A 24,105-nucleotide genomic window follows, 5' to 3' on the forward strand; every position below is an offset into this window, starting at 1 on the left:
GTCACATACAAGGAAAGGAAAACTTATTTGTATAGTTTAAATTGTGGTAACCAATGGCACTAATAAGGCATTGAGCCAAACACAAAAAAGAAAGAAATTTAAGATACGCACCTTCTTTTAAAAAGAGGGTTAATTTTTAGATAGGATATGTGGATGAGAAAAATGAGATTAAATCCCATTGAATGGTTTCCTCTGTGACTTCCTTTTTAAAGGTCAGTTCTAAATAAAAAAAATTTCCCCCCAAACTGGATTATTTCTTCACCCTTAAATTCAATATGCTACCCAAACATCTCGAACATTTTCAACGTTATTCAAAATTCAAAATATTTATTCTAGCAATAATTTTCTAATACTGACTTTGAGTAAATAACATCACATACAACAGAACATTATAGATAATTTACAAGTACCCTCAGTGTATCCTTAACAAATAGAAACTGTTAATTTGCATGACATACAGCATGCCAGAAAATATCAGTAAGGATAATAAAAAGGTCTGAAAAATATAATCTGTTTTTTTCTGACTCACTGAGAGTCTTTAAGCACAGCAGGAGTTCATCCCAAATATGAAGGAGTCCAAGTTTAAATCTCATAAGGAAAAAATCAGTGAAGAATATTAGTTCCCAAAAAGAGTTCCCCAAAAAATAAAGCTTTAGTAATTAGCTACACATGTACACAAAATAAGCAACTAAAACAAATGGAAAGATGTTTCTCACAATCTTTTCTTGTTTGCTTTTTACCTTTTAATATTTAGATACAATTTTTATTTTCTCTCTAGCTGTAAAACATCCTACCAAATATATTTTTCTTTAAGAGGTAATGATTCAATGAAAACAATTATAACTTGTAGTCACATGTTTGGTTGTGTTTGTTTTTTTTTAATGCTTGGAGATTCAAAATGCCAGTTGCTCAATACAGCATGACCCATTTCTAAATATGGATTCTTTCTCCCTTTGGGTAATATAAGCACAAGTGATAAATTCTAAACAAACTTCTACTCTAATAAATCTAGGGAAGAATGTAAGTTACAATCATTGCCTTCTACTCTTCTCTGCTCCAAACATAACAGATGAGCGGTTCTGAGTATAATGTTAGTAAAATTATGCCCATATCACAAATTGTGAAACAAAACACTGAAATGACATTTAAAGTTCTTCCTCCTGTTATAATTGTAATTTTCATAACAAATCATATTAGCAGGTCTTCCTTTCTCACTATAACATAAAAATATGCCCCAAACTGGATTGTGATACAAAACAAAAATTTATATGCCTCTCCTTCTTTTTCTTTTGTTCAGCACAAACTCAGAATAATCATTTAATGCTTTCTTAATGGATGAACAACAGACTTTACATTAAAAGTGCATTAAAATTATGGGATTTACACTGATGGTACATTTAATCATAAATCTTACCATTTTATCCCCCTTTTCAATGTCCTGCTTAACCGAATTTACTTTCACAAACAAGTGAGCCTCTAAAAGTTTATCTTGTTTTGCAGCCCAAAAGATTGTTAAGAAATAAACATTTGACACTTAACTTTGGCAATGCAACCTAATACTACCACTGAAGTTTTCTCACAAAATATCACAGTTGTAATCATTTATCAAAAATGGATTTTATTTCCTTATACTACAATCCCCACCAAATAATGAAAATGGAAAGAATAATATTAAGTAAAATTATCATGCAAATACAAATAGACCATTGGACAAAAGATGTCAAGATTATAAAATTTCAGTAAATTAAATGAGTATTTTAAAGTGAACTTTCTATTGGTATTTTTTAGTTAATTGGAATTAGGAAGAAATGAAGTACCTTATTAGAATATGTGAAAAATATTTTAAATATATTTTAATATAGTGGACTGTCATAGCTATTGATTTTTCTTCCCTATCCTTAACATTTTTTCATCCTTACATATCTATAAACAGTGTTGCCTTTCTACTGGGAAAATTGTTCTTTATTCCATGTGGTTCCGGTGAGGCTGTCAATCATGATACCTTCTCTTTCCGCACCTTGTTCCCAACCTTCCACCATGGGAGTGAGCATGTTATTCAGGCTGGTCCAAATATGTCTGTTGACTATGTTATCTGTTATAAGAATGAGCACTTGACCCAGCTGAGTCAATCAGAGTCCTTAACTGGGATAGAATAAACTGATGCTGAGACAATGGGCCCATGGAAGCTGAATTGAGGCCCATGGAATTGAGGAATTGGGCCCATGGAAGCTGAATTGAGGCCCATGGAATTGAGGCCCATGGAATTGAGGCCCATGGAAGCTGAAACCTTTGGCAATTAACTTTCCTCTGATGATCAACAAAGCAAGGAGTGAATGAGGCAAACAGATGCTGCTGCTGCTAAGTCGCTTCACTCATGTCTGACTCTGTGCGACCTCATAGATGGCAGCCCACTAGGCTCTCCCATCCCTGGGATTCTCCAGGCAAGAACACTGGAGCGGGCTGCCATTCCTTTCTCCAATGCATGAAAATGAAAAGTGAAAGTGAAGTCACTCAATCCGACCCTTAGCGACCCCACGGACTGCAGCCTACCAGGCTCCTCTGTCCATGGGATTTTCTAGGCAAGAGTACTGGAGTGGGTTGCCACTGCCTTCTCCAGAGACAAACAGAATCATAGGCAAAACTTAGAAAGGGAGAAGACCTTAGGAGTGGATTGGTACCCTGGATCCAACAGCACCTGGGGTAATTTCCTCCTCTGGACCACCAGTTATTTAGATAAGCCAATAACTTTCTTTTCCTTTCCCTTAAGCTACTATACACTTGGTTTTCGTCACTTGTAACCAAAAGTCTTAATACAGCAGAATATAAACAAAAGGATGAAATAATGCAGAATCAAAAGACAATTCAAAATATTCTCTGGTTAAAAAAAAAGATGAGTTGATTTTTCTGATGCTTAAATACACCATAACTATATTATAAAAATATTTTCAAGGAGCATAGATTTTATTTATTCATTCACTGATAAATGGGAATTGGGCAGTGTCTACTTACCCAATACTGTATTAGGTACTAGACAAAAAAAAGGAGGCAGAGGGAAATACAGTCCCAACATTTCTATCATTAATGTGAAGGATGTTATGAAAAGAGACACCTCATCTACATTTAATACTAACAATTCTTGGATAAACTGAAGCCCAGGAGAATCTGGCATACAGTGGGCCTCACATTACAGCCTGTCCCTTTTTAAAGGGAGTCCTAGAAACTGACTTCCAATTTTGCATAAGTTGTACCAGTTCAGGTTGTTTTCCTATGAATATATCTTCATAGTTAGCTCAGACTTTAGGTTTTTCATCCGGCCATGATTTTATAAATAGAGATTCCACAATTAAGCAGTCAACATCTGTAGCGGAACCTGCCAAAAGTATTTAAGCTAAAGTCTTATCGGGTAGTCTATTAGGCATCCGCTTCGATTTTCCTGTAGAGAAAATGATTTTGCAATGTCTTCTCACTCCATTCAAACATAGTTCAGACAGCTTTCTTAGATACTTTTTAAAAATAACAATAACAACAACAGATATGGCTGAGAAAAACAACTTGGCTCCAAAGGTCAAATGAAGCTTATATTCCCAGCACTAGGAATGAAGTTACCTTTTGAAATGTATATTGCACTTTTTTCCCTTTATAAACAATCTATTACAGTTTCATTTAAATTTTCTACACGTCTGAGTGACCATGTTCTTCCTGTTTAGGCTCTCTTATTTTCCCATTATGTACTTAGGAACTTTAGCATTTGCTGCCATCACCTAGGATGTAGTGTTCTTAATTCTTCTGGATCAGGCATTATTTATAAAGCCAGCTCCACAACTGATTCATCTCTTCTGCTTAATACTTTCTGAGGTACTGTATCAAAAAAATTTGTGGAACCAACTGCAAATAAAAAGACATCTCATGGCCTTGTTTTTAGAGGAAAAAAAAGGGGGGGAGGGAGGTTTTGCACAGATTATTTTGCTTTTTATTCTTCCCCTATTATTCACTAATCATGGTTTTGTTCTATTTTCAATGTTCTCTTCCCCAGCACTGCATAATGAAACACTGCATTGGAAAGTACGTGGTATTCACAGGCTAGTCTGACCTATCCTAGTTTGAATAAACTTTCATCTTCAAATAAAAGTTCTATAATTGCCTTTCCAATAAGCCAAAAATAAATATGTAACATTCTAAGATTTTAAAGTTAACCTAAAGTGAAAAACAGAATAAAATCCTTGTGTCTGTGGGCAGTAGGAGAGTAGATACATCAAGAGGCTGGAGAACGACTCAAGTCTACAGTTTTCTGGCTTGAACATTTCTCTGGATTTCCACTTCCCTCAGTGACATTCCCCACTGGGATTTCTTCCCAGGCCCAATTTCACTCTGTCCTCTAACACTCTGGCCCTTCTGTGAAAACAATTTTCACTTTTAATGCTTCTAGACGCTCGGCCACATTATCAGGAGTGGAAGTTGTATTTGACTCCCCCCTCTGTCCTTTTCATCCTATATCCAGTGAGCTCCCAGGTTCTATTAATTTTTTAAAGCTTCCCACGTTTACCATTTTATTTCTAGTTTCACTGCCATCACAGTTTTAACAGCAGCAACTAATTGCCAGGTAACATTCATTGGAGTCTTCAGAGCCTGGCTCAGAAAGAGCCAACAGTTTTATACCTAGTGGTTCAGCCCCACCTTGTTCCTGACATAGTTCTGACCAGGCCGTGAATCTATCAGGCACTTCCCTTGACATCCTTGACCTAGTTTTATTGGGAAAGACCTACAATCCCAGTGCCTGAAATAAGCGCTAAGGACCTGTGCTCCCCTGGGGTGTGGTTCCCCCTTAACCAAGTAAGGTTTCTACTCTGAATCACTAAATAGCACCATGAGTTCCCCAACAAGAATGGAGAATCTTGAAGTTCTACATAGCTTTTGTCATGGGAATTCTGAATCTACTTTTTCAGCTGTTCCCTGGGTCCTAGACCTGTGCTCACTGAGTCATGTCTGATTCTTTGTTTAGCTTGCTAGGCTCCTCTGTCCACGGGATTTCCCAGGCAAGAATACTGGCTGTGCTGAGTTGCTTCAGTCATGTCTGACCCTCTGCAACCCTATGCACTATAGCCTGCCAGGCTCCTCAGTCCAAGGGATTCTCCAGGCATGAATACTGGAGTGGGTTTCCATGCCCTCCTCCAGCAGATTTTCCCTACCCAGGGATCAAATCCAAGTCTCTTGTCTCTCCTGCACTGACAGGTGAGTTCTTTACCACTGGGAAGCGCCACCTGGGAAGCCAAGAATACTGGAATGGGGTGCCATTTCCTACGCCAGGGGATCTTCCCGACCCAGGGATCAAACCCACATTTCTTGCAATTCCTGCACTGGCAGGCAGGTTCTTTGCCACTAGTGCCACCTGGGAAACCCTAGACCTGAATCCTGAGAATTCAGAACTACGGCACAGTCAGATCTTGACTTTGGGAAGCTATACCATCTTGAAGTCCTTGTTGTTTTGACCCTTTGCTAGATGTGATCCTTGCACATCTAATACCACTCCTCTTTAGATCTAAAGTCATTGATCACTTAGAACACTGACAATCTCTCTAAGTGGACTGCCCTACAGAAGGATCAATAACTCCATCCCACATGGTCCTAGCTTCTTGCCATTCCTAGCTTCCTATCACATGCTTTAAAATCCAGCCCTTCTGAGTTAGATCATTCTTAATCATTATCTCATGTAATTCACAAAACAACTGAATGACATAGATGTCATTATCCTCATTTGAGTAATGAGAAAGATTACATTATAGAACATTATAAAGATTACATTATAGGACACACAGAAGGTCACATGGCTAGACACAGGCAGAGCTGGAACTCGCACTCAGGTCTTCCTGTTTCCAGTCTCATTTTGTCTTCTCTATACTGGGTTTCCTGACACCGTGTCTCACAAGCATTACTGCAAGAGACTTATAATACAGCTTTTCATCTTCCAAATCATCCCATATATTACCACAGGAATATCCTACCTGAATTTCCACTGCTTTCTTATAAATTTCAGGCTCTAAATGAATTTTCCATGGTTCCTCAATTATTTATGCAAAAAGTGCCAATTCACCAGCCAAACATTGGATGATCTCCATAATCTGGATCTAGCCTACCTATCAATGTTTATCCCTGACATCACTCCATAATCCAGGCCAAACCCTCCTGTGCTTCAGCCACTCAGCCTAAGTTGTTTCTGAGGTTCTAATTAATTCTATTAATTAATTAATCTATTCCAATTGTCAGTGCAGTTCAGATCCCACCATAAAGAGCCTCCCATGACTTTACATAACCCAACTTATTTCACCCTTCTGTCAATTTTAATCATATTGGCATTTTACCACAAATTGCATTATAGAATTACTTTTATCATACAGGGTGACTCACTGAAATTTCCCTTTTCCAAATTCTCATATTTTATAATTCTTGGAGGGCACCACCATAATCCAAAAACCTGAACTGTCACTCTCCAGCCCCGTTAGGACAGAGAATTTGTCTTATTTAAGTTTGTGTCCCCTCTTCCAAGCTTAACACGATGCCCTAACATAAAGAATACATTAGATTTAGGAGAAGAAGGGTGAACAAGACAAAAAATTTTTCACTAGTATCGCCTTGAGATAATGAATTCTAAACCTTCATATATGCTAATTGAGAGTGGAGGTTAAACCAATGGTATAAAAAATGTTATGCAAAAAAAAAAAAGTTATGTATCATTTCCCTGGATAGAAATCCAAAAATTTTGATGATGCATTTCCCTCCAAATTAAAATAGAACATTAAAATGATTTTCTGAATCAAATTTTAGAAAATTTGTTATTTGTTAATATGTTCATAACAAAGGCCTTTTACAGTTCCTTGTTTTCGAGGTTATAAAAGTTATAACTACTACTGTGTTTCTTCTTTTTATAAAAACTATAATGAAAACTGTTAGAACTTTTTCCAGAGTGATTAAATTGTTGGAGTCGCTCCAATAATACATGAAACTTCCTGTTGTTCTACATCCTCACCAACATTTGCGTTGTCAGTCTTTTAAACTTTATCCATTTTGGTGGGGATGTAGTGGTATCTTCTTGTGATTTTAAACTACGCCTCCTTGATGACTAATGATGCTTAAAAAAATTCTTTTTATGTGCACATTACACAACTAAACATATGGCTATCCTATAGGCAGGCCAGAAACTTCACTCCTAGGTATTTGCCTGAGAAAAATGAAAATATGTGCCCACAAAAAGAATTCTACATGAATGTTATCAGCAGCTTGATTCACAATACCCCCAAACAGAAACAGTTTAGGTGTCTATATATAGGAGAACAATTTAGCAAGCTGTGCTACAGTCATACAATGGAATAAAAAGTAATAAACTCCAAGTGTACATAATGGGCAGATGAATCTCAGAAATACTCTGCTAAGTGAAAGGAGCCTTATATAGATGAGTATATACTATATGATTTCATTTATATGAAGTTCTACAACAGGCTTAACTAAACTCTGCTGGAAAAAAATAGAACAGCAGCTGCCTCGGGGGTGGAGAGGGCAAAGACTGACTAAGAGGAACCATGAAGGAACTTTCTAGGATGAAAGTAATGTTCTATATCTTGATCGGGCTTTTGAACACAAGTACATGCCTTTGTCAGAACTCACTGAATGCGTAAGATTTGTGTAGTTTATTTCATGCAATTGTTTCTTTACACTGTATATAACTTAACATTAAAAATTGTAGACAAATGAAAAAAAAACTATAATGAAGGCTCCAAAATTAAACTCCTATCCTTGCTGATTAAGAAGTCAATTATAAACAAACTATACATTAACAAAAGGTGATATCTTATATAATAAGGGAACCAGGCCAATTAAGTCATTGGATTTTGGTGGGCAGGGAAAGGAGGAAAAGTAAACAAGAAATTCATGTTATCAATTTTTCTCACATAAAGATTAACTTCATGGAAATTAATATACTGACAATTAATAAGTCCAGATGGATTTAAATAAATTCTACAGGAAAAACAAATTATCAATCCATTTAGCGAATATTCTGCCTTCAGTGCACCAAACATTTAAACAATTTAAATTTTCTGATTTCTTCCATTTAATTAGTGTTGGTGGCTCAGTTATGTCTGACTCCTTGAGACCCCATGGACTGTAGCCCACCAGGCTCCTCTGTCCATGGAATTCTCTAGGCAAGAATACTGGAGTGGGTTGCCATTTCCTCCCCTAAGGGATCTTCCCTACCCAGGGATCAAACCCACATCTTTCATGTCTCCTGCTCCGCTTTGTGTAAAACATTCCACAGTAGAGTGTAATCTGTTAGTTTGGTAAACCATAAAGAACAGACAGAAATTCTCTTCTCTCTGTTCTGTACCCTGAAATAGATACATTATATTTATTTTAAATACCATATACAATTTTTAAAGATAAGATGGTATTCTAAATATAAAGGATAATTCAAATTTGAGGCCAATATACAGCTTTTGTATATTATCAGAGGTGGTGCAGTCTCCGCCTTGAAGAGACAGAAAGTACTTTAATTGCTTTAAGTTTCTACAAAACAGGCATAAATCCCAAGTTACCATCATGATGATAAAAATTTCAACCATTAGTGTCAGCAACTTTGATTGCAATGCTCTGTCTACGTGCCTCCTCTGCCAAGTCACCACCAAGGTTTCCCCAGATGCTGACTTCCCTGAGGATCACTTACTCCTCCTTTGGTGACAAAAGAGCTGAAGTTTAACTACAATGAGATGATAACTATATCCATCAGCTCCCTCCAGATGAAACACAAGAGGCTTCGTTCATGATTGGTGGCTAAAATAACCCAAATTTTTCTAACTTCAAGCTAAGTCTTTCGACATAACTTTGCTGTTGTTCAGTCACTAAGTCACGTCTGACTCTGCAACCCGATGGACTGTAACACACCAGGCTCCTCTGTCTTCCATTGTTTTCCAGATTTTGCTCAAATTCATGTCCACGGAGTTGGTGATGCTATCTAACCATCTCATCTTCTGCCATCCTGTTCTTTTGCCTTCGATCTTTCTCAGTATTTTTGGTATTTTCCAATGAGCTGGCTCTTCCCATCAGGTGGCCAAAGTACTGGAGCTTCAGCTTCAGCATCAGTATTTCCAGTGAATATTCAGGGTTGATTTCCTTTAGAACTGAGTGGTTTGATCTTCTTGCAGTCCAACAGACTCTCAAGAGTCTTGTCTAGCACCACAATTTGAAAGCATCAATTCTTCAGTGCTCAGCCTTCTTCATGGTCCAACTCTCACATCCATACATGATTACTGGAAAAACCAGAGCTTTAACTATATGCACCTTTGTCAGCAAATTGAAGTCTGCTTTTTAATATTCTGTCTAGGTCTGTCAAATCTTTCCTTGCAAGGAGAAAGCATCTTTTAATTTCATGGCAGCAGTCATTGTCTATTGTGATTTTGGAATCCAAGAAAAGAAAACCTGTCATCGCTTCCACTTTTTCCCCTTCTATTTGCCATGAAGTAATGGGACCAGGGGGCTTCCCAGGTGGTCCTAGTGGTAAAAGAACCCGACTGTCAATGCAGAAGACCTAAGAAACACAGGTTCGATCCCTGGGTCGGGAAGATCTCCTGGAGAAGGAAATGGCAGCCCACTCCAGTGTTCTTGCCTGGAGAATCCCATGGACAGAGGAGCCTGGCAGGCTACACTCCATAGGGTCACAAAGAGTTGGACATGACTGAAGCAACTTAGCAAGCATGCACATGCATATACAATGGGACCAGATGTCACAATCTCAGTATTCTGAAACTCTTGGCTGAGTTTCAAGCCAACTTTTTCGCTCTTCTCTTTCAACCTCATCAAGAGGCTCTTTAATTGCTTTTTACTTTCTGCCACTAGAGTGGTATCATCTGCATATCTGAGGTTGTTAATATTTCTCTCAGCAATCTGGATTCCAGCTTGTGATTCATCCAGCCCAGCATTAAGCAAAATGTACTCTGCATATAAGTTAAATAAGCAGGGTGACAATATACAGCCTTGACATACTCCTTTCCCAATTTGGAACCAGTCAATTGTTCCATTTCCGTTCCTAACTGTTGCTTCTTGAGTCACATACAGGTTTCTCAGAAGACAGGTAAGGTTGCCTGGTACTCCCATCTCTTTTAAGAATTTTCCACAGTTTGTTGCAATCCACACAGTCAAAGGCTTCAGTGTACTCAATGAAGCAGAAGTAGACGTTTTTCTGGAATTCTCTTGCTTTCTTCATGATCCAACAAACGTTGGCAATTTGATCTCTGGTTCCTCTGCCTTTTCTAAACTCAGCTTTTATATCCGGAAGTTCTCGGTTCACAAACTGTCGAAGCCTAGCTTGAAGGATTTTGAGCATTGCCTTGATGACATGTGAAATGAGCACAATTGTATGGTAATTTGAACATTCTTTTGCATTGTCCTTCTTTGGGATTGGAAGAAAAACTGATCTTTTCCAGTTTTGTGGCCACTGCTGAGTTTTCCAAATTTGCTGACCTATTGAGTGCCACACTTTAACAGCATCATCTTTTAGAACATGAAATAGCTCAGTCGGAATTCCATCACTTCCACTAGCTTTGTTCATAGTAATGTTTCCTAAAGCCCACCTGACTTCACACTCCAGGATGTCTGGCTCTAGGTGAGTGAGACCTTCTGGGTCCTGAAGACCTTTCTTGTATAGTTCTGTATATCCTTGCCACCTCTTCTTAATCTCTTCTGCTTCTATCCTTATATGAAATGTTCCCTTGATATCTCCAATTTTCTTGAAGACATCTCTAGTCTTTCCCATTCTATTGTTTTCCTCCATTTCTTTGCATTGTTCGTTTAAGAAGGGCTTCTTGTCTCTCCTTTCTATTCTCTGGAACTCTGTATTCAATTAAGTATATCTTTCCCTTTCTCCTTTGCCTTTCACTTCTCTTCTTTCCTCAGCAATTTGTAAAGTCTCCCCAGACAACCACAATGCCTTCTTGCATTTCTTTGTGTTTTTTTTTTTTTTTTCTTGGATTTGGCTCAGTCTCCTGTACAATGTTATGAACCTCCATCCAAAGCTCTTCAGGCATTCTGTCTACCAGATGTAATCCCTTGAATCCATCTGTCACTTCCACTATATAATCATAAGGGATTTGATTTAGGTCATATCTGAATGGCCTAAGGGTTTTCCCTACTTTCTTTGATTTAAGCCTGAATTTTTCAATAAGGAGCTCAGGATCTGAGCCACAGTCAGATCCAGGTTTGTTTTTGCTGACTATATAGAACTTCTCATCTTTAACTGCAAAGAACATAATCATGGCAACTGACTCCAGTATTCCTGCCTGGAGAACCCCATTCAAAAGTTTCCTTAATACAAATTTTAAAAATGAAACTGAATAAATAAATATAACAACAACTTTATCTCCTCCTATAATCAACTACTCAATTTCTTGAAGGAGAAATCTGTAGTCATAACCCACAAAAAGAGAGTTTTCAGATGCCAATTAATCACCAGGAGAATTTTGAATTAATACTTTGATAGAAAGAAAATAATTCCAAAGGGGCTAAACCCACAGAGGTCTTCTCTCCTTCAGTATAATTATAAAAATAACTGAAAATTCCCAAGTACAATAAAATTCTATTTAAAATACAATACACTTTTTTTCACGGGCTTCACTAGTAGCTTAGCTGGTAAAGAATCCGCCTGCAATGCAGGGAACACCAGTTCGATCCTGGGTCAGAAACTTCCCCTGGAGAAAGGAGTGGAGGTACACACTCCAATATTCTTGGGCTCCCCTGGTGACTCAGACGGTGAAGAATCTTCCTGTAATGCAGTAGATGTGGGTTCCATCCCTGAGTTGGGAAGATCCCCTGGAGGAGGTTATGGCAACCCACTCCAGTATTCTTGCCTGGAGAATTCCCATGGCAGAGGAGACTGGCGGGCTACAGTCCATGGGGTCACAAAGAATCAGACATGACTGAGCAACTAACCACAGCACAGCACACTTTTTTTATAGGGTCAAATTGTCCTCCCTTTTGCATTGTCAATACATTTTCCTATATTTTAAAACAAATTACAGTTGTGCAATATGTACCTTGAATCCACCTCTAAAAATATTTACTAATTTTACATTGAAATTTTTTCCTGAAAATAAATACATATGTAAAACTCCTAAAATGCTTATATCTCTGTTCCATTCTGCACTTAGTTTTGGCCTTTCCACTGGCTATTCTTATATGTGATAGAACTAAATTGCATGTTTTCCCTGAAAAGCCCTGTGTATCATGAGGAAAAAAAGCATACATGCTATCAAAAATAAGTTTTTTTTAAAATTTCACCCTATGTTTCTGAAAAAAACATGATCTTTAAGAAGAAATTTTAAATACCAAAACCAATGTCAGAAAAAAACTGAGATTTTTTTTCCCTTCAATAAACATCCAAAGATTAAAGGAAAAACTTTGGCTTAGAGAATATATATATATATATATATATTATTCACTTCCATTTTAGGATGTTGTTTACCAAAATATCATAAATACTTAATAGCAACTGTTCCTACTGCTTCTAGCAAAAGGCAGTAAAATGAAACATAAACCTCAGCTGTGAAAGCCCAGGAGTTTTGCTTTGCATTTCATCACTCCACTTCCCCTTCCCCTGCTTAGGATGGCCCGGATTCTAACAATCACCAGAGACAGCTCAACTGAATTCCAAACAGAAATATTATGAGTTCCAGTGAAACTATTAATCATTAAAATGGAAAGAACAACAACCGCAGTCAAATACTCTGCTGCTGGTTCGAGTTGCCTGACTGATAGCTAAGAAATACCCATATTTGGAGCAGGAAGCAATCACACATTCCAATCCAAATTTTTATTTTATACTTCTACAAAGCCTATAAAACTTTCAAGATAGCGAGTCAGTGAGGAACTCCATGCTCAAAGGGCGCTCTGAGACTGGTGATGACAATCTTAAACTTGAAATCACAAACCCAGGCTCACAGCACTCAATTTGTTAAGAGTTAATTCCAAATCTCACAAACAAAATCCATATCTCTAGAATTTCCCTGCATGTGCAATACTCAACAAATTTCCTTCTTAAATTCTCTCTTCAAGATAACAAGATTACTCCCTATAGTTTAAAATATATCTAAGGGATGCCCCTTATATGTAGAATCTAAAAAGAAATCACACAAATGAACTTATAAAACAGAAAGAGACTCACAGATTCAGAGACTGTGATTTAGAGAAACTTATGGGGACAACGTTTTGCCAGAGGAAAGAACGGGGAGAAGGGATGGTTAAGGAGGTTGGGATTGATATCTATTCACTGCTATACTTAAAATGGATAACCAATGAGGACCTACTTTATGTATAACACAGCAACTCTGCTCAGTGTTATGTGGCAGCCTGGGTGGGAGGGCAGTTTGAGAGAGAATGGATACATGTATACATATGGCTGAGTCCCTTCTCTGTTCACCTGAAACTATCATAACATTGTGAATCAGCTATATTCCCAAACAAAATAAAAAAATTTTTTAATTCTTTTAATTTAAAATTGATGAGCCTTTCCTACCCACAAATAAATACTCACAGAATTAATGATTCCTCTAAGAGCTTGAAATCCACCTTTGACGGGAAACACTTGTTCCTTGGAATCAGCGATTCTTTCAAGCTTTAGGAAAAGGAGGAAAAGTTCACTGGGGGGTGGTTGAGACATACAACCTTTTATACCCTTCCTTACTTGTTAGTTACATTCATCTGAAAAATTACACCAGAGGATTAATTCCTTGTCAGGAACTGAATGGAGTAACTGGTGTACTCTAAATGCAGCACAACAACAGGAACTGAGATCAGGCACAGCCCCTTTACAACCGGCCTCAAGTCACAATTTCAAAAGAGTGCAGAGCTCTACGAGCTGCAAATGTCATGAGACACAGAAGCTTCGCTCACACTCAACCAGACATTTAAATGTAAAAACATTTTGTGAGTGGGAAATAAAAATTTAATACATAAACCCTGTAAACTTCATGAAAAAAAAAAACACTTTTTTTTTAAGGAAAATCATTAAAGATTTTTCCAACAGACTTCTCAAATTCTAAGCTCCTAAGAGTCAAATTTTCAAACTAAAACATCTAAACAAGACTTGTCATGATAACCTCATCAGCTGATTAAAGAGGAGCATGCATATTATTTTATTAATGTTCAAGAAAAGTAGAGTTTTGTCTTCAGTTTAATTAGGTAATGAAACCCATCAAAATCAAACATTACTAACACAGAGTTCAAGACAGGAGGCCATTTTTATAGAAGATCTTTAACAATTAAGTGGGTTTCTGTGGTTGCTCAGATGACAAAGAATTCTGCTGCAATGCAGGAGACCCAGGTTTGACCCCTGGGTTGGGAAGATTCCCCCTAGAGAATGGAATGGCAACCCAATTCAATATTCTTGCCTGGAGAATTCCATGGATAGAGGAATCTGACAGGGTATATTCCATGGGGTTGCAAAGAGTCAGACCCCAGGAGTGACGAACACTGTGCTTCTCAGGTGGGACTAGTGGTAAAGAACCCACCTGCCAACGCAGAAGACATAATAAGAGACGTGGGTTTCGGTCAGGAAGATCCCCTGGAGTAAGGCATGGAAACTCACTCCAGTATTCTTGCCTGGAGAATCTCATGGACAGAGAAGCCTGGCAGACTTTAGTCCACAGGGCTGCAAAGAATCAGACCCAACTGAAACGACTTAGCATACATAGAAGTGTTAGTTGCTCAGTCATGTCTGACTCTTTGTGACCCCATGGGCTGGAGCTTGCCAGGCTCTTCTGTCCGTGGGATTTTCCAGGCAAGAATACTGGGGTGGGTAGCCATTTTCTTCTTCAGGGGATCTTCCCAACCCAGGAATTGAACCTGGGTCTCCCACATTCCTAGCAGATTCTTTACTCTCTGAGCCACCAAGGAAGCATGCATGCAAGTCATTATTGAAAAATCTGATCAACTCTCCTTAAGACTATTATGTGATTTAGATTCAAGGCTACAGATCTGCTGTACTTACTTGAGCTTGTTCAAAGTCAAGGACACCAACACAATAAACTCTAGCCCCAAGTGACCTGGATATCTTTGCCTATTGAGAGAGAGAGACAGAGAGAGGGAGACAGGTAAATTATTCAAACATCAGGCTACACATGCAGAGCATACAGCAAAATACACTGGGGTGTAAAGACAGTTTCAGTTCAATACTCACCTCTTTCTCTGCATATGATGGCACCAGACCGTCCAACTTACCATCTGTCAGAGCAATTATGATACTGGAGGTTTTTAAGTCTCTCGCTTTCTCAATTTGCTCATTTGCCTGAAAATGAAGAAAAATTGTCCAACTCACAAGTTAATCTTAACTTTTAACCAGCATGTTCCATCAAGCTGCATTTTAAGTCTGGTAAAATCAAACTATTTTGGACTAGCTTTTAAAATAGCGTAGGGCTTCCCTGATGGCTCAGGTGGTAAAGTGTTTGCCTGCGATGTGGGAGACCTAGGTTCGATCCCTGGGTTGGGAAGATCCCCTGGAGAAGGAAATAGCAACCCACTCCTGGAAAATCCCATGGACAGAGGAGCCTGGTAGGCTACAGACCATGGGTCACAAAGAGTCAGACACGACTGAGCGATTTCACTTTCTTTCTTCTTTCTTTAAAACAGGGTATTTTATATTAACTATTTTAATTTGAAATATACATATATTCACATTATAGAGTAATTACTATTGGGTGTAAATCACAAAGGTTTTTAGCCTTGGCTGACTATAACCACGGAGAAAATGTGGTTCTCTGAATATAGTTGCAGAGAAAATGGAAAATTCCTTAAAAGGCAAACTGTCATCCAAACTTCTTTTATCACCATGGTAAATTCTTTCTATCAGTCCTATCCCTAGAACAACTAAAAGAATTTTTTTTTTTTTAATTTTAAGGTAAGCATGTAATGGCATCTTAGAGTTTTACTAGGGAGTTATAATTTATTTCATTACACAGTAAGGAAACATTCTTTTCCATACTTACAAGTATAAAAGAACTTACTAGCTTTAGTCCTTCATGGATGTATGTCTCTCCTGCGGGACTAACACGTTTCAAATTGTCCAAGCCTTCACTGATTTTGCCTCTGAAAATAACACAGTACAAAATTAAACAAAAGAAAAATGAGGAAAGATCACAATAAGCACTTTTCAAAAAATGTGGCAGTTTTGCAATTAAGGCAGTTTTGTCCCAGGTTTTGAGGGCAAACAACTCCTCATACTGTCATTTTAATGAATATTTAATAATGTCTGTATTTTAAGCATAAAATCATTCACCAGAGCCTCACCCACATTTAAAAATAACTTATTTTATTTTAATTTTAAGGATTCTACTTTAATATTGTAGTGAAAATTATTATCAGACAAGTTCATCTCAGGAAGTTTCCAGAAAACACAACTTTCAAAGTATAATCCTAATCTTCCTTCTTTGTAACTCAGTCACCTCCACCAACCCATGTTGACTGTCTCTTTTAATACTTATTTTAAAATCTACCTATTCTGAACCTAACTAACTTCAGTACACTCTTTTTTCTAAGATGCCCCAAATATATTCATGTTCAACTTTTACTGCAATGAACAATTCTGTATCTTAAAAATATTATACTTTAAAATAATTTCACGGATTTAACGTTTTCACTTAACTAGACTAGAAGCCTGGAGAAGGCGATGGCACCCCACTCCAGTACTCTTGCCTGGTAAATCCCATGGATGGAGGAGCCTGTTAGGCTGCAGTCCATGGGGTCGCTGAGGGTCGGACACGACTGAGCGACTTCTCTTTCACTTTTCACTTTCATGCATTGGAGAAGGAAATGGCAACCCACTCCAGTGTTCTTGCCTGGAGAATCCCAGGGACGGGGGAGCCTGGTGGGTGGCCATCTATGGGATCGCACAGAGTCGGACATGACTGAAGTGACTTAGCAGCAGACTAGAAGCCTACAGTGGGCTATCACCATGTCTATTATTTATAATGCATCCCCCAACTTTGCCCTAGTTACTTATTATAATGCCTTTTACAAAGTAAGTGTTCAATAAATTTTTCAATCTACCCTAGGAAAAAAATTCATAGTTCCACAGATGATGGAGTAAATTACATAATTTATAAACTTGTTTTATCTAAATATTTATGTTTTAATATCTACAGAAACAACTTGAAACTGACTCAGTCTGAATGCAGATAAAAACCAAATATTTGGTGCTTCCCAGAAATGAGTGGCAGCGTGTCCTCAAGCATTAATGTTTGCTGCCAAAAGAGAAATGAAAAAAGACAACTGAAATTCAAGTTTACACAAACAGCTTTTGCCTGGTAAAAATCGCCTTCTCCATTTAGTTCAGATTCTAATCATTATTACTTCTGAGGACTAGACAACACTAGTAGAAGACTCTAAGCAGAAAGAACTTGCCAAATGTGGGATTCAGAGTGGGAAGGTAGGTCTCTGCCTGCTTATTCCGCTGGAAGAAGCAGAGCACTCTTGCCTGTATCCCACACCAGCCTCTGTGACATTCTAAGTTACTCTGAACTGCTTCATTACTTTTGCAGCTACAGAGTCATAAGAGGAAAAGTGTTCCTTGGCCATATCCAACAACATCAACATTCATGAGCCCTGGTCTGTCACTTTCCAGAGTAACTACATACTCTGTCAGCCTCTCCTCTATCAACAAGTATCACTGGGACTTCCCAGGTGGTCCAGTGATAAAGAGTTCGCCTTCCAATGCAGCGGGTGCTGGTTTGATCCCTGGTTGGGGAACTAAGATCCACATGCCATGGGGCAACTAGGCTCGTGCACCACGACTAAGACCTGATACAACAAATAAATAAAAAAGTTTTTCAACTGAAAAAAAAAAAAGTGTCACCAAAAGGGAAATGGAAGTCAAAACAAGACAGGGCCTTTGAGGGATTCCAAGTAACTAAAAATAAGTTTAAATTTTTTTTATTAGTAAATGGTAAACTGAGGGAGAAAAAAACCATGTAGTAGGTAAAAAACACAACTCATCCATTTATACCATGACTTAAAGTTCTAAAGGAAAGCAAGGGAGAAAATGTTTAAAAGTAAGAGAAGAAAAAATGTGTATGTTATGAAGATCAGCTCAAGTCAATATCAGATTCACTGAGCTTGGCTTTAATGTTGTCTTCAACCGCAACAAACAGCAATACCGAAACTACTTTGGAGTTTGTTGTGGTTCTGTAGCCAAGGATGCAAGACACACAAAGTCCCCTATGAGCTCACAGGGCAGAAGCTTCTTTGCCATCCCTGAGTAATCGCTACACACTTCCTCTTTTCTGCTAACTACAGTTATTTCTTGCCCCGACTATCAGGAACTGCATGGTAAATGTCTTCCTCATTCAGAAAATTCTGTTAAGCTCAATGGTTATCATATTGCTATATCCTCTTTTCTAAGATCTTAGCTTTTCTTTTCAGATGTTACTAATTTTCTGCAATGTTACTGTATTCTGTGTGACTTCAAATACTTCTTGGAAAGAGGCAGAATTTAAACAAAGTGGGATATGAAACCTCTGTTTGATTGCTGTTGCTACTTTTGTTTTTGTTGTTGTTGTTGGGCATCAGGGTACCAAAATCTATAATCAACTCTTTCTTCTTGACTTTATAACTATGTTGATTGAAAAGAGGGGATGAGGCAGAGAGGCAGGGGGTGGCAGAGGCAAAAACATATTGACTCATTTTTTAATCTAAAAAATTAACACTCTCAGCTCTGTTAGTATCCTTCAAATTTCTCTGCTGAGTAAAGGAAAGAAGAGATAAGAAGGGAAGAGGAAAGATAAGCAGACAAGAGAAGGGAAGGGAAGGAAACACAGCAACCACTACTGCTAGGCACTGTGCCACCTCAGTGGCCTTTCTCCAGCCATTAAGACACCGCAACTATGGAAGGTGTGCATGAGGTCACAACTAAGGTGAAGATATATTTGATAAATAGTGGCATAATAAAATAGTTGGCAGAAAATTCTGACATGCTCAACTAGCACAATTCAGCCATAATTTTAAGTCCTTTCTACTTGTGACTAAAGATATACATTTATAAATGTATCTCTATACTTAACCTGAACTTTTCAATGTGCATGCCTTAACTCTCCAGACTTCAAAGCTCTTTCTAGGTTTCAATCAGTCTACACACATTGGCTGAGCACCCACACATGTGAACACTGTGATCTTACACTGTGATATGACAACAATTTACGCCTAGTCGATTTACAGGTGCAATGTCGTTCTCCACCCTGGCTGGACACTGGGATGGCCTAAAAGGCTTTAAAAAAAAAAAATCTTCTGGACACTAATGGAAAAAATTATAATTTACTTGATGTGTGCTGGGGTCAGGGTATTTCTTGGAAATTCTCCAGAGCATTCTATAGTGCGGCCAAGAATTATGAAACTCTGATTTAATCTAATTTTAAAACCTTTCCCTGTTGTTGGAAAGGGCTTCCCTAGTGGCTCAGTTGGTAAAGAATCTGCCTGCAATGCGGGAGACTCGGGTTCAATCCCTGGGTTGGGAAAATACCCCGGAGAAGGAAATGGCAACCCACTCTAGTAATCTTGCCTGGAGAATTCCATGGAATGTTGTTGGAATGCTCTTTTCCTTACCTATTTTGCAGTCAGTTCTTCTACTAAAGGGGTTTTGGAGGTAACTAGGATAATCTTTTAAAATGTAAAATGCAGTTTCTGGGATGGATGACTTATAGCCAGAGAGAACATGGATTAATTCCAAGCCCAATCTCATTTTCTCAACTATAAAACAAAGAGGAAAATACCTGTACTACAGGGCCATTGTGAGGATTAATATAATATAATATAACATATAATAAGTACTGCGCTAGGCCACTTCACTAGCTGTCCAGGGGTTAAGACTCCACACTTTCAATGCAGGGGGTGCGGGTTCAATCCCTGGTCAGGAAACTAAGATCGCACAGGCCATGCAACATGGCCAAGAAAAGCTACTATGGTTGTTATTGACACTGGTCATTCCTCTGTTCGTAGGATTTTGTTCACCCAGTTTACTTGCTTCTTGATTCTAAGGAGAGCTCACTCAGCAAACTGAAGGTTGAAAAAAATTGATAAAGACCCAAAAAGGAGGAGGGAAAGGAATAGAGGAAAGAAAGTTTATGCTGAAGCTTTAGTGAGAACAAATGATATGGAAAGCTATAGAATGAGGTGGGAAGACTCAGGTTTGGAGTAAATCAGAAACGAACTAAAACTTGGGTTCTGCAACTAGTGTAAGCACTGGCAGTTGTTTAATTTCCTGCAGCTCAGTTTCCATATCCATAAAGTGTAAATAAGAATGGCTGCCCCAATGACGTCTTCATTCACTCATTCCACAGACATTTATTAGGTGACTACTATCACATTTATGAAAATGTTAGTTGCTCAGCGACCCCATGGACTGAAGCCCACCAGGTTCCTCTGTCCATGGAATTCTCCAGGAAAGAACACTGCAGTGGGTAGCCACTCCCTTCTCCAGGGGATCTTCCCGACCCAGGGATCGAACCCCGGTCTCCCGCAGTGCAGGCAGATCCTTTACCATGTGAGGCACCAGGAAGCCCATCATCTTTTTAATATAACGTTATTATATTTGGCAGCTTTGAACAATTCAGAAAGCTGTCAGATCTGGACAGAAGAGCTATTAGAGGAGATAGATGAGAGAAAGGAAATGGCTAGTGCCCTAAATGAACCCTCTTTACTACAGCTTCTCCTTTGCATTGCCATGTTGCTCTTCTACAAAACCTACAAATGGTGGCAAGCTGAATTTGAGGTGACAGATGGCACAACGGATAGCAGTCCAGACTGCTCCAGCTAATTATCTACCACCGCATCCTTCAGTTGTTTCATGTTAAGCAAAAGTAACACCAACATAACTCCACAGGGTTGCTGTGAAAAATCAAAGAGTTGATGCATATAAAGAATTCGGTACAAAGTCAGTGTCACACAGACATTAGTCATTATTCTTTTATCACATGATGTGTCAGGAACTGAGCAGGGTCATCTGCAGCCAGACCTCATTCTTTCATGATGCCACCCTGCATCATACCATGAACGCAACCCACAGGTCAAACATGGTGCACTGGCCACCTTAATTCCCAGCTCTAAAACTCACTAGTCTTAGTAATTTTGTGACTTTGCTAAGTTGTGTCCTCTCTGAGCTTGCATTTCTCCCCTCTGAAAATGGGAACATTGATAGTACTTATATAGCAGAGTTGTTATAAAAAATAAAGGGACTATTACTATCAGGGCTTCCTTGATGGCTCAGTTGGTAAAGAATCCACCTGCAATGCAGGAGACCCTGGTTCAATTCCTGGTTTGGGAAGATCCACTGGAGTAGGAATAGGCTACCCATTCCAGTATTCTTGGGCTTCTCTTGTGGCTGAGCTGGTAAAGAATCCACCTGCAATGCAGGAGACCTGGGTTTGATCCCTGGGTTGGGAAGATCCCCTAGGGAAGGGAAAGGCTACCCACTCCAGTATTCTGGCCTGGAGAATTCCATGGACTATACAGTCCATTGATGCTTTTGAACTGTGGTGTTGGAGAAGACTCTTGAGAGTCCCTTGGACTGCAAGGAGATCCAACCAGTCCATTCTGAAGGAGATCAGCCCTAGGATTTCTTTGGAAGGAATGATGCTAAAGCTGAAACTCCAATACTTTGGCCACCTCATGCAAAGAGTTGACTCATTGGAAAAGACTCTGATGCTGGGAGGGATTGGGGGCAAGAGGAGAAGGAGACGACAGAGGATGAGATGGCTGGATGGCATCACTGACTCGATGGACGTGAGTCTCAGTAAACTCCGGGAGTTGGTGATGGACAGGGAGGCCTGGCGTGCTGCGATTCATGGGGTCGCAAAGAGTCGGACACGACTGAGTGACTGATCTGATCTGATCTGATACAGTCCATGGGGTCGCAAAGAGTCAGACACGACTGAGCAACTTTCACTTATTGTAAACAGTTAGTACAATGCATGGCACCTAAGTTTTCAATAATCAATACCAACTGTTTATATCAATTTTCTGTGCATGTGTGCTAAGTTACTTCACTCATGTCCAACTCTTTGCGATCCCATGGACTGTAACCCCCCCAGGCTCCTCTATCCACGGGATTCTCCAGGGAAGCATACTGGAGTGGGTCGCCATGCCCTCCTCTAGGGGATCTTCTAGGGATCGAACCTGCGTCTCCTGTGGCTCCTGCATTGGATTCTTTACTGCTGAGCCACCAGGGAAGCACAGTGTTAGTTGCTAAGGAAGATCACATTGCAGGCAGATGCCTTACATCTGAGCCGCCAGAGAAGCCCATCAATTCACTGTACTGTGCCAACCATTGACGGTAATGTAAATAGGAATTATCACCTTTGTTTTTCACAGTTTGGGAGCCTTATTTGAGAACTTCTCTTCACTAGTGCAAAAACACATAGAATTTTTAAACTTTATATTAAGTTATACAAACTCCAACTCATATGCATGTGTTCAGTATTGCTCTTGAATAGGTGAATATCAAAATCCCAAAATGTACTTCTATCACAGCACAATATTAAACTGTTTTAGGAAAATTATCATTTCTAATAAATAAAACTTCAATTCTCACATTTATACCTTACCTATTAATTCTTAAGACTGAGAGTTTGAATTGAAAAAACTATTCAAAGTCATGAAAGTAAAAGGAAATGTGCCCATCTATTCCAACCCAAGAAGGAAATAATGATAATATTAAAATAATACAAAAATAAAGTATTAATGTTGTTAATAAACAGCTTTAATTCATACAAAGGAATGAGAGTGAGAGGCTAATAATAAAAAATAAAAGTAAATAACACATCATTCAAAATTTGCTGACATGGGTTATGGGTTACAGCAGAATCTAAAGACTAGTGCCAAAATTACCAGTCTAATTTGCTATTTTGGTTACACACAAGGTTTTTTTTTTTCCATTTAGCTGGCATGTTTATTTCTGAAAGCGATTCATCTTTGGAGTTTCATTATTACTTTCAGTATAAACTATGTACAGAATCTCTAAATATGACCTCTATCAATTTCTTCCCACTCTATATGCACCCATTTTCCCATCAAAAGTTGGAATTTATCCCCCATCCTCTTGATTCTGGCCCAGCCCTGTTACTACCTAGCACTAGAACAAGGTAGAAGCGATATTCTTAGACGTCCAACCCTTAAAAGAAATGGAGACACTGCTTCCTTCATCTCATAGTACTCGCTCTTGGACCCAGTCATCATGCCTTGAGAAGCCCAGGCCACAAGCCGAGGTCCCATGGAGGAAAACGTTATTCCAGTAAACAGCCCTAGCTATGCTCCATAACAGTAACCACCTTCTATGATTATAGCACCAGATAATATCATGTGGGACAGAGAAGCTTCCATTTGAGCCATCCATCACAGAATAGTGAGAGATAACAAAATCATTGCTTAAGCCACTAAATGTTGGGGTGGTTTTTCATGATCACTATGCCTGTTCCAGGACTAATTCTAAATGAGGCACAGGACTTTTCCCTTTATATACCCTTGGTAGCTAGCTGCCATACAAAAACTTTGATTACCCTGAAATCACCATGGTAGGAGGAGACTTAACCTAGCCATGAGTTGAAGTCATGTGTAGCAGAATGAAGACTCAGATCAACAGTCCTATCTGAGCTCCTAGACAACAGCCAGCACCAGCACGAACTTTCGAACCATGTGGGTGCGGTCATTTCAACCCTTCTAGCCATTCCAGCTTTCTAGCTGACAACAGGCAAAGCATAAGAACTGCCCATTCAATGCACAATATCATGAGAAATGACTAGTTGTATTTATATCACTAATTTTAGAGTAGTTTATTATGCAGCAATAGATATTCAAAAATTAAAGTTGTGACTAAAGTAAAAGGTAAATGACCTTGAAGAGATGGATAGTAAAGACTGGAAAGGCAGTGAGCAAATTGTTACTGGAGGCTCAGTTTCATGCTCATTCATATCTGTTGCATTCCATTGGTTAAAGTGAGCCATAGCCCCAGCCCACATTTTTTAAATTATATATTTAAATTAAAATACTTATATAAACATATGTAAATACATGTGTATATATAAATATATATAA

At 38.7% G+C, this 24,105-nt stretch overlaps 1 protein-coding gene across 1 annotated transcript in view; it reads right to left on the reverse strand.

Moving 5' to 3' along the window:
* Nucleotides 1-24,105, reverse strand: part of ANTXR2 (ANTXR cell adhesion molecule 2) — a 176,424-nt gene that overhangs the window by 137,500 nt on the left and 14,819 nt on the right. The window contains exons 4-7 of the mRNA XM_005903870.3: nt 16,035-16,116; nt 15,212-15,319; nt 15,023-15,091; nt 13,568-13,648 (exon numbers count right to left, since the gene is read on the reverse strand). Coding sequence (XP_005903932.3) covers nt 13,568-13,648; nt 15,023-15,091; nt 15,212-15,319; nt 16,035-16,116 — 340 coding nt within the window. The remainder of the gene's footprint in view (nt 1-13,567; nt 13,649-15,022; nt 15,092-15,211; nt 15,320-16,034; nt 16,117-24,105) is intronic.

Source organism: Bos mutus, chromosome 6 (genome assembly GCF_027580195.1).
Source record: "Bos mutus isolate GX-2022 chromosome 6, NWIPB_WYAK_1.1, whole genome shotgun sequence".
Taxonomy (NCBI): Eukaryota; Metazoa; Chordata; class Mammalia; order Artiodactyla; family Bovidae; genus Bos; species Bos mutus.